General features: G+C 34.6%; 1 protein-coding gene across 1 annotated transcript; it reads left to right on the forward strand.

The window, feature by feature from the left end:
* The first annotated feature begins 10390 nt into the window (after positions 1-10390).
* On the forward strand, positions 10391-11570 carry LOC141499296 (ribosome-releasing factor 2, mitochondrial-like). The gene is given in 2 exon segments (XM_074202087.1): positions 10391-10729; positions 10732-11570. Coding segments are annotated over 2 exon segments (1155 nt in total). The 5' UTR covers positions 10391-10413.
* The last annotated feature ends 1008 nt before the right edge of the window (positions 11571-12578 follow it).

Consider the following 12578-nt stretch of genomic DNA (forward strand, 5'->3'; position numbering starts at 1 on the left):
ATGTGAAGAGAAATGGGAGAAAAAGATAAAGTTCAAGAGTTAAATTACTGTTTTCCTTCCTACTAAAGGTCACAAGGATAGACTATGCAGATGCTAGATATATGCTCAAATTACAGATAGGTAGTACACTGTTTCCAATACTACTCAGATGATTTGCTATTTCATTCCATTTCTAAGTATACCAAATATGTACATAGCTGTCTACATGTCAAGACATTCATTCCTAATTGTATAACCTTTTTTCATATCCCATAACCTCCACCAAGAACCTTCCTATGATCCCACTGGGTATGACCATGATACTGGAAGATTTTTGACAATGAGAAGTAACTCTCATTTCATATCTATTGATGGTTATTCATTCCTTTCAATGCTTTTCTGATAGTTTCAAAATACTTAGCTTAAATTCCTCATGCTGAAATTTAAATCCATCATTCTGTTCTCCAATGACAAATAATAAGAATGATTAGTCTTTGTATTCCCTATAATAGCCTCTATATCAACCAAACCATGATTTTGTGTCTACTCATTCTGTTCTCCAGACAATGTATAGCAGTCTGTGATCTCATGACCTTCTTTATCCTTTACAAATATTTATCTACAAGTAAATCTGATGCAAAAAATAGTGAATTGGATCTAAAAATAGAAAAATCCAGAATGAGTAAATTTTACTCAATTCTCTCCATACTACCTAGAGAAGGCTTTGTCTGTAATATTTACTATGAACTTGGTATGTTTGCATGACAGCCTTTTAGGAAATCTACTCCAAGATAGTCTATTTTAAGAAATGTACAGGTTTGGGCATGAAAGACTGAACTTGTTGGTTCTCTTAACATTAAGATTCTTTTGAGCTGTAATAGACTAAGACAACAGGCTATCAACACTAAGTTCAGCCCAGCAGTAGAGAACAACAGGTTGCCTAAGATGAACCAGACATATCGTTAAACTCAAAGTTCCTTATTAAAGTGTTCATATGAAATTTTAATATCAGAGTAGGTAGCTAATGGGGAAATTTGATTGTCAAAGACAATTTTATAGGGAAGCACATGATTAGAGCTCATAGTTAAATTATAGTCAACTCTAGAAATACTTTTGCTATGTACAGGTGCTTATAGGTATTTATAGAGTAGAACATGAAGGGACCATGTGAGCCTTGAAAGCTTTGGTAGTGTGTTAGAGATGGCATGATAGAGATTTGAATACATGGAATTAGAAAGGGCACTGAATAGGGAGGAAAGAGTATTTCAACCAAACTTCTCCAATTTCATCACTGGGGATTGTGCAGATAAATACAACTTTTAGCAATCATTTGTATGCTTAATGGAGACTCGTCAATGGGCATGTGCAGAATGTTTGAGTGAGTAATCCTCACATGGATTTCTGTGCAAGTGCAGATCTCTTCCTTTTGGTCTGAGTAACCTAAATATATGGTGAAGAGAAAACTATTTCTGCCTGTGGAAACATAATTGGGATAAATTCAATAGTCATTGCAAAATTATCAATTGAGTTGTTTTGTTTTGTGTTTTTTTTGTACTTGTTAGTTTGTATTTCCCTATCTGTCATGTCAGTTGAGGAGACAGACTAAGTCTATAGTAGGGAGGAAAAACTTCAAGGTTTTATTAATCCGTTGAGCCTGCCACAATATAAGTGCTGTGAGAATTGCTTTTACTCTTTTTGCTTTGTTTTTTTTTTTTTTTTTTTTTGCTATTCTTCCTGATATTTGATGAGTGGAATTAGAATTGCATACATTGTTGTAAACTGAAAGATTGAAAATTTGAGCAACTAGGAGATTGAGAACTAGTAGAGTTCATGTTGGGTTTTTCAACCTGCCAATCAGCTGAGCATTGAGATTCCTAAAAGAAAGGAGTCAACTTCTATTCTGAGCCCCTACATTTCTGGTTGTGTGTGTGTGTGTGTGTGTGTGTGTGTGTGTGTGTGTGTGAGAGAGAGAGAGAGAGAGAGAGAGAGAGAGAGAGAGAGAGAGAGAGAGGGAGGGAGGGAGGGAGATAGAGAAAGAGAGAGAGGGTACACCAGATTTTCAGAAACTAGATACTGTGTTCTGGGATAAAATTTTTGGGGATCACTGCTTTTATTTTTACTGTTATATTCAATTTCTTTTATTCTTCCCTTTTAGAAGTAAAACAATTTTTACATTCATTTTTGAAATGTTGAATTCAAAATTATCTCCATTCCTCATTCCACAAACAAAAATGGTTTCATATAATTTATACATGTGTAGTCATGCAAACATTTCCATAAAAGTCATGTTGTTGAAGAAAACAAATTTAAAGAAAAAAATTAAAAAGAATGCTTCTATCTTTCCTTGAGAATGGGTAACATTTTTCATCATAAAACCCTTAGAATAATCTTGGATAAAACACTTAGAATAATCTTGAATCATTGCTTTGCCAAGAATTGCCAAGTCATTCACAGTTGATTATCGTACAATATTAGTTTTCTTTTTCTACAAATGACATTTCACGTTGCATCAACTCTTGTAAGCCTTTTCCTGTTTTTCTGAGAATATCCTGCTCATCATTTCTTACAGAAGAATAGTGCTCTATCATTTTCACATATGACAGTTTATTTGCCAAATCGTGCACATGCTCTTAATTTAAAACTGTCACCAAAAATAGAATTCTATGAACATTATTGTGGCATTTATGTTTCCTTTTAAAAATAATCTGTGGTATAACTAGGTCAAAAGGTATGCATACTTTTATAAACCTTTTGGCATAGTTTCAAATTGCTTTATATAAAAGTTGAATCAGTTCAAAGCTCCACCAATGGTGTGTTAATGTCTCATTTTTTCCCACATCTCCTCCAACACTGTGTGTGTGTGAGTGTGTGTATATGTATTTATGTGTATGCATATAGTCCTTTAAAGTGCCTTAATAATGAGAAAGTTCTTAAGAGTTACCAGAATCACTATCTCCAGATGTTGGAGAAAAGGCAAATATTCACCTGATCTCTTCCCCAAACTACTGCAAATACCTTAAATGATGGCTCTAATCAAATTCTAGAGTGACAGAACCCATAAAAAGACTGAAACAATATTTCAGCCCAAGACAACTTGAAAGAAAGAACAAGAAGGGTCTCTTTCTCAAAGTACACCATTATATCAGCAAGGTAATGCCATAACAAACACATGGATTGGATTTGAGTGAGGGGGTGCTGTGCTGGTCACCAATCTCATTTATTCCTCCAGAATCATCTGGTTTCAGTGGCCAGATATGAATCAAGATGATGAGATGGCCCTGGATGCAAGGCAATTAGGGCTAAGTGACTTGTCCAAAGTCACATAGATATTAAGTGTCAAATATCTGAGACTTGGTTTGAAATCCCATCCTGACTCAAAGGTCAGGACTCTATCCACTGCTCTACCCAACTGTCATCCATGAAAAGTAAGGGGTTCAGAAAGAGATTACAGGAACCCCTTTGCTGTTTCTGAAGCAGGATTCTGAGACTTTACAGGAAGAACAGAAGCACAACAGGGCTTACTGCATGCCGTAAAGTGGGGACTCTCCTCAGAGTTTCAGGGCAGAAAGGAATACTTGTTGTCACATAGAGACCAGAACACAGGCCTGGAGAATAGTCATAACCTCTCATTAAACCTCGGAAGAAATGAAAATTTGCAGGTCTCCATAAGTATCTCTGAAAACAACTGCAAAACACTCAGAAACCGAAGACAGTATGTTCTTCACACAGGAAACAATCCTATCTAAACAAAGAGTCAAAATTAAGTCATAGAATTGGGAAATGGCTCTAGACAGTTACTGTGGTCAAATGGAAGATCAATACATTGAGACTGCTCATGTTGGACCTGGGAAGCTAGATTTAAGTTAACCCTGATTGTTTCACATTCCTGGATATCTCCATTTGTTCTGATTTATATCTGGTCACTCAATCCATACAACTCTGTTTTTTTGTTGTTGTTTTGTTAGTTTTTGCAAGACAGTGGAGTTAAGTGATTTGCCCAAGGTGACACAGCTAGACAATTATTATTATTATGTGTCTGAGACCAGATATGAACTGAAGTCCTCCTGACTCCAGGGCTGGTGCTCTATCCACTGTACCATCTAATTGCCCCAATTCAGATGTCTCTAGAGGAGAAAGTGAGATTAATGACATGGTACAACACATCCTCACTGAACTTCAATTCAAATGCTTATCATGGCATCATCTCCATGTCAGATACAGTAAAATTAGCAAACAAGCTCATTAAAAGAGATAAGGAAGGAAACTACATCTTCTAAAAACTCAACACAGATAATGAAGCTATATTGTTATAAATATTTATGCTCCTAGTGGTACAGCATCCAAATTTCTAGAGGTATATCTTAGTGAATTACAAGCAGACATTGACAGAAAAACTTTAATAAAGGGAAACATCAATCTCCTGGTCTCAGAACTATATAAATCTAGCCACAAAATAAAGAAGAAGGAAGTTAAGAATGTGAATGACATCTTAGAAAACATAGATATGATAGACCTGTGTAGAAAATGTAATGGGGAAAGAAAAGAATGCAGTACATGGCACCTATACCAAAACTGATCATGTACTAGGATACAAAAATCTTATAATCAAATTCAGAAAGACAGAAATAATAAATACACACTTCTCAGGCCATGATGCAATAAAAATTACATGTAATAAAGGATTATGGAAAGATATACCAAGAACTAATTGGAAATTACTTCACCTTAAATAATGGGAGAATCAAACAGTAAATAATAGAAATGATCAATAATTACATCAAAGAAAATGATACTAATGTCACATACTAAAATTTATGCAGTACAAGCCAAGACAGTTTTGAGGGTTAACTTTATATCTCTAAATGATTATATGAATAAAATAGAGAAAGAGGAGGTGAATGAATTTTATGCAACTAAAATAGCTAGAAAAAGAACAAATTAAAGATGCCCAATTAAATAACAAATTAGAAATTCATAAATCAATGCAGATATTAATAAAATTGAAGGCAAGAAAACCATTGATCTCATAGATAAAACTAAGTGTTGGTTTTATGAAAAAGCCAATAAAAAGACAAAATATCACATAATCTGATTAAGAAAAAGAAAGTGGATAAACTAAATACCAGTATAAAAATGAAAAGTGTGAACTAACCATTAATGAGGAGGAAATTAAAGAGATAATTTGGAGCTACTTTGCCAAACTAGTATACCAATAAATTAGATGACCTGAGTGAAATAGATGTTTACAAAAATACCAAAAATACAAACTGCCCATATTAACAGAAGAGGAAGTAAATTTCTTTACAGAAAAAGAAATTGAAGAAACCATCAATAAACTCCCTAAGAAAACATCACTAGGTCCAGATAAATTGAATTCTACCAAATATTTTACAGAACAATTAATTCCTATTCTACATAAACTATTTGAAAAAAATAAGAGAAGAACGAGTTCTGCCAAATTCTTTAATGCCACTAACATGGTGCTGAAAGTAACATCATGAAGAACCAAAATAGACAAAGAAAATTATAGACCAAACTTCTTAATGAATATTGATACAAATATCTTAAAGAAAATTTTAGCAATGAGAATACAGCAAGTTATCTGTAGGATTAAATAATCATGATCATGTAAGATTTATACAAGGTAGGCAAGGATGGTTCAATATTAAGAAAATAATCTACATATTTGAATATATCAATAGCAAAACCAACAGAAATCATATGATTACCTCCATAAATGCTAAAAAAGCTTTTGAAAAATACATCTATTCCTATTAAAAATGCTAGAAAGTTTCAGAATAAATGGAGTTTTCCATAACATAACTAATAGTATCTATGTAAAAGTATCAATAAATATTATATGTATTGGGAATAAACTAAGGGGAATTTCCAATAAAATCAGGGGTAAAACAAGGGTGCCCATTATCACCATTACTATTGAATGCTAGTTGTATCAATAAGAGAAGAAATAAAAATGAAGGAATCATAATCGACTATGAGGAAGTAAAACATTCACTCTTTGAAGATGATACGATGGCATACTTAGAGAACATGATAAAATCAACTAAAATGCTCTTTGAAACAATTAAAAATTTGACACAGTAGCAGGATATCAAATAAACTCACATAAATCATCAGCATTTTTACATATGTACAACAAAGCCCATGACCAAGAGATAGAAAGAGAAATTCCATTTAAAGTAACTACAGGCAACATTAAATGTTAAGGAATCTACCATCCAAGATAAATCCAGAAACTGTATGAACACAATTAGAAAGCACTTTCACCCAAATAAAATTGAAGATATAACATATTGTAAAAATATAGTCACTGGCTAATGCAGTCAATGGCTAAAAGGGAAATGTACTAGGAGTAAGAGAAAGATGAGGAAAATCTATTTCATATATTTCATAATATATATATATATATATATATATATATATATATATATATATATATATATAATGAGCTATTGCAATAAGGAAAGGGGGGAGGGGGAGGGTGGATGAGGGGAACTTCATCCCTTCAGACTCAGAGAGGAAACAGCATATACACTCAATAGGGTATAGACATCTAGAGTAAAAAGGATAGAAGAGGGAAAGGGGGAAGGGGGAGATGTGGGTGATTGAGGAGAGGGTAGATCATAGGAGAGAATAGTCAGATATAATGCATTTTCTTTTTTTACTACCTGCAAGGTCCTTTGATTGGGAGGCCTGTCCGGCACCAAGCGCTTGGGTGGTTGCTGGGTCTAATGGGTGGTATGTTGGACTCAAGAGGCTCTTGGCCCCAGAGGCGGTGATCAGTTCACTGTGCCACTCATCTACCCTATAGAACATTTTACCATAGGGATAGAGTGAAAGCAGAGAGACAATGTAATATATGGTACTGCAGAGGTATGCATGGAGGGAATTACAATCAGCAACAGCAACAATGGAAAAATATGGAAGTAACTATTTTGTGATAGACTTATCATAAAGAATGTGATCCACCTGAGACAGAGCTGATGGTATTGGAACACAGACTGAAATACATTTTTTTCTCTTTCTTTTAATTTGTTTCTCATGAGAGTCTATATGTTTGGGGGGAGGGGGTATTATGTTTACTCTTAAACAAGAACATTTTAGTAACGTATATAAAAAAGCATCAAATACAAAAATAAAAAAAAAAAGAAAAAGAAATAATGAATGGTCAGACTTTAAAGAAACATGGAAAAAAACTACACAGAGGTGGGAGCAGGAACAACGAAAATTTATTTTATACATTAGCAACAACATTTTGAATTGATCCACTAAGTTCAATGCAGCTCCTTTCAGAAGTTTAGAGATATGACACAACCCTGAAAGACCTGTTATGGACAACACCATGCACATTCAGAGGAGAAAAAGAACCCCCAAAACACATGCAGAATACAAATGAATACTATGTTCATTTTTAAATACATATTTATTTTTTCCCTTCCTATCCCATGAATATCATTTACTTTCTTTACCCTTAGTCCTAATTCCTCATACAGAAAAACACCAATATGTAAACATATTAAACACCAATGTTCATGTATAACTTTGCAAAATTGAAAGGAGAGGAGGGGAAGGAAGGGTTTTAGAAAAAAGTCCTTTTTAAAAATATTCAAGTGGGGTGGATAGGTGGCACCAGCCCTGGAGTCAGGAATACCTGAGTTCAAATATAGCTGGAGACACTTAATAATTACCTAGCTCTGTGGCCTTGGGCAAGCCACTTAACCCCATTGCCTTGCAAAAAACAAAACCTAATAAAAATATTCAAGTTTATTAATATTGAAAAAGATGTATAAAATATATATTGGAAAATAAAATAAAATATCTATTTAAAATATAGAAAAAGAATATCTAGACACTTTTTTATCATGGCTTTCAAGTAGTTCACAAAATTTTAAATTATTTCTCCTTTACCTGTTTTCTAGGTAGTTGTTTTTTCCTTTGAGATATTTCAAATTTTCAAGTTGTCAGTCATTCTTTTGGTTTTCTTTTATTGTTTCTTGATTTCTATTAAAATCATTAATGTACTTTTGTTCCTTTCTATATTTTAAGGAATTATTTTCTTAAATGAGATTTTGTATCTCCTTTTACATTTGGTCAATTCTGGCTTACAAGAAATTTTTCTCTGCATTGACCTTTTGGATTTCTTCTTCCCCTTTGCCCCAGTCCATTTTATTTATTTTTTATTTATTTATTTTCATCCATATGACCTGAATATTGTTAAGTTACAAAATTTCCTTCCATCCCACCTTCCCACTCCCATCCCATCAATGGGGAACAGTCAGATGTACATTGTACATACATATTTTTGATAAACATGTTTATAGTTTAGGCATTTTTGGTATGAGGAATTAGGATTTTGGGTTCTTTTTCTCCTCTGAATGTGCATGGTATTGTCCATAACAGGTCTTTCAGGGTTGTGTCATACCTCTAAACTTCTGAAAGGAGCTGCATTGAACTTAGTGGATCAATTCAAAATGTTGTTGCTAATGTATAAAATAAATTTTCCTTGTTCCTGTTCCCTCCTCTGTGTAGTTTTTTCCATGTTTCTTTAAAGTCTGACCATTCATGATTTCTCTTATTTTTTTTATTTTTGTATGTGATGCTTTTTTATATACGTTACTAAAATGTTCTTGTTTAAGAGTAAACATAATACCCCCTCCCCCCAAACATATAGACTCTCATGAGAAACAAATTAAAAGAAAGAGAAAAAAAATGTGTTTCAGTCGTGTTCTAATACCATCAGCTCTGTCTCAGGTGGATCACATTCTTTATGATAAGTCCATCACAAAAGTTCCTTCCATATTTTTCCACTGTTGCTGTTGCTGATTGTAATTCCTTCCATGCATACCTCTGCACTACCATATATTACATTGTCTCTCTGCTTTCACTCTTTCCCTATTGTAAAATGTGCTGTAGGGTAGATGAGTGGCACAGTGGACTGACTGATCACCAGCTCTGAGGCCAAGAGATTCCTGAGTCCACATACCACCCATTTGACCCAGCAACCACCCAAGCCTGTGGAGCCAGACAGGCCTCCCAGTCACAGGCCCTTGCAGGAAGTAAAAAAAGAAAATGCGTTGTATCTGACTATTCTCTCCTATGATCTACCCTCTCCTCAATCACCTACATTTCCCCCTTCCCCCTTTCCCTCTTCTATCTTTTTTACTCTAGATTTCTATACCCTATTGTGTGTATGCTGTTTCCTCTCTGAGTCTGAAGGGCTGAAGTTTCCCTCATCCACCCTTGCCTTCCCCCCCTTCCTTATCATTGCAATAGCTCATAATATAGATATATATTATATGAAAAGTATGAAATAGATTTTCAAACTCTCCTTTCTCTTACTCCAAGTACATTTCCCTTTTAGCCATTGACTCCATTAGCCAGTGACTCCATATTTTTACAATATGTTATATCTTCAGTTTTGTCTCTCTCCTGTGCTTCATCTGTAAAAGCTACTTCTACCTGTTCTATTAAATGAGAAGCTTCATGTGAGTATTATCAGTATCATTTTTCTACTCAGGAATACATATAGTTCATCATCATCATGTAGTCCCTCATATTTAACCCTTCTCCTCTATTCTCTATGCTTCACCTGAGTCCTGTATTTGAAGGTCAAGCTTTCTGTTCAGCTCTGGTCCTTTAAACAGCAACATTCGAAATTCCCCTTGTTCACTGAAGGTCCAACTCACTCACTCTTTGCAGATGAAATGATGTTATGCCTAGAGAATCCCAAGAAATCATCCAAAAAACTACTGGAAAAAATTAGCAATTTTAGCAAAGTTGCAGGATATAAAATAAACCCTCATAAATCTTCAACTTTTCTATATATGACTAGCAAGTTATAGCAGGAAGGGACAAAAAAAGAAATCCCATTCAAAGTAACTGCACACAATATAAAATAACTGGAAGTCTATCTTCTATGGCAGAATCAGAAACTTTTAGAAAACAATTATAAAACATTTCTCACACAAATTAAATCAGATTTGAATAACTGGACAAAAATCACCTGCTCATAAATAGGTAGAGTTAATATAATAAAAACAGCAATTCTAGCAAGACTAAACCACCTATTTAGAGCCCTACCAATCAAAATTCCAAAAAAAAATTACTTTAATGAGTTAGAAAAAGTTATAATTAAGTTCATATGGAGAAATAAAAAGTCACTAATTTCTAGAAATTTAATGGGAAAAAAGTGCAAAAGAAAGGGGCTCAGCCCTACCTGATCTAAAATTATATTATAAAGCATCGGTCATCAAAACTGTCTGGTATTGGCTAAGAAATAGAGCGGTGGCCCGGTGGCTGGCTCGGCCTGTGCTGGCGGCGCGGTCTGGCTGCTGGGCCCCGGTTTTGCCGACCCCGGTTCCCGACCCCCAGCCGGGGCGGCTGTGCCTCAGTGAATAACTAATAAACAGAACCATGATGTTGACAAAATTAAAGAAATTTATAGTTAATCAACAGAGAGTAACCAGTTTATATATTAATCACATTTGTTCCTCTAGAACAAGAGTGATTTTAAAGGAATTAATATCACAAGTTTTCCCAGCAAGAATTTATAGTTCCTTATCAGAAAATGATGTCAAATCTCTACGCTCCATCATGAACCCTCCTATGTCTAAAATTCGTAACATTGAAATTATGGCTCATATTGATGCAGGTAAAACCACAACCACAGAGAGAATACTGTATTATGCTAGATACATCAGATCTTTGGGAGATGTTGATGATGGGGACACAGGGATATCATGGCCCAAGCACGAGAAAGAGGCATCACTATTCAATCAGCTGCTGTTACATTTGATTGGAAGGGATATAGGGTTAATCTCATTGATACACCAGGTCACGTGGACTTCACTTTAGAAGTGGAACGCTGTCTAAGAGTATTGGATGGTGCCGTAGCTGTATTTGATGCTTCAGCAGGTGTGGAGGCACAGACTCTGACAGTCTGGAGACAAACTGATAAACACCAAGTGCCCCAAATCTGTTTTTTGAATAAAATGGACAAAACTGGAGCCAGTTTTAACTATGCTATTGATAGCATCAGAGAGAAGCTGAAGACAAAACCTTTGCTTCTACAGTTGCCAATTGGAGAAGCAAAAACTTTCAAAGGGCTAGTTGATGTTGTGACAATGGAAAAAGTTATTTGGAAACCTTCATCTGATTCTGATGATGGAAAACACTTTGTGAGAGAGCCCCTTCCAGAACTGAATGATCCTGAATTGCTGAAGGAGGCCAAGGAAGCAAGAAATGCCTTAATCGAACAAGTTGCAGATTTGGATGATGAGTTTGCTTACCTAGTTTTAGGAGAGTTTATTGAAAATTTTGATTTGTTACCAGCTGAAAAGTTACACCCTGCAATACGTAGAGTAACTATGGCTCAGAGAGCTGTCCCTGTGTTCTGTGGAAGTGCCCTGAAGAATAATGGGTTCCAGACATTATTAGATGCTTTTACTACGTACTTGCCTTCTCCTGATGAGCACAACAATGAATTTCTAATTAGAAGGAATCATCTCATCCAGTCCTTACATTTTAAAAAAGAGGAAACTGAGAAAAGAATGTTCTGCAGCAGATTGTAGGTGATGAGACCCAGCAGATGTGTAGAGGAGTGATATGGGCAACAGGAAGGGTCACTTCATCTTCAAAGTTCAGAATGGAGGAGGAAGAGGAAACTTTTGGGGAATGGCACAGATTTCTTCTGTATATATTGATGTTTGCAAACCTTCATCTTTTAAATACCATTTCCAAATCAGTTACTGATGTGTTAGTAATATAAATATACTTAAAATAATAGATCATTATATGAATAGTAACAAATCTATCTTTCCAGTTCCTTCCATAAAAACCTAGGTTCATTTGGTTTAGTTTAATGTTGCCCCAAACTTTCTGCTGACTTATTTTATCCTGCTTAAAGAGCAATAATACTTAATAATTTTCTATTTTCTATTCTCTTCCTTTAAACTGGTGTTGACCTTGGCTATCAGTGTTTCTCCACTTAGTAATGAGATCAGATATTAATGTTAAGTTAATCAAATGCCACTAAATAGACTTTTCAGATCATTTGGAGCACAAGATATTCCATATTTTAAACTTCTCAGAATATTCAGTTTGTTGGAGCTCTGTCTTGACATCTTTAAATTTTCTTCTAATTTGGAATTAACTATGATCTTTGTTCTAACTAACCAATAATATTTCCTATCACAAATAGTTTACTAAAAAATAACTTCTATGTCTGTAGGTAATTTTCATTTTTTGTAACATTCAATCTTTAATATATGTAGCATTTTTCCAAGTCCCTTTTTCTCCCACTATGGTTTAAAAACAGGTTAGATTAGTAAAAGCATGGAAATATTGAGGAACAGAGCATTAAGCATATTGATCATACCCTCCAACTTCAATACTGTTTTTACTGTCTTCATTCTCTCAAGGTGCAAGAGGAAGAAATCAAGAATTTCATCTACTTAATATATACTTCCTGTATCACATCGCTCTAGCTGTAAAATAAGGGTTAAACAGAGATACTAGCAGTTACACCTTACACAGCTTAGGGAAGCAGGTGCCTGACTGACTAAGTTGGTGCTCACACT

The sequence above is a fragment of the Macrotis lagotis genome, chromosome X (assembly GCF_037893015.1).
Source record: "Macrotis lagotis isolate mMagLag1 chromosome X, bilby.v1.9.chrom.fasta, whole genome shotgun sequence".
Taxonomy (NCBI): Eukaryota; Metazoa; Chordata; class Mammalia; order Peramelemorphia; family Peramelidae; genus Macrotis; species Macrotis lagotis.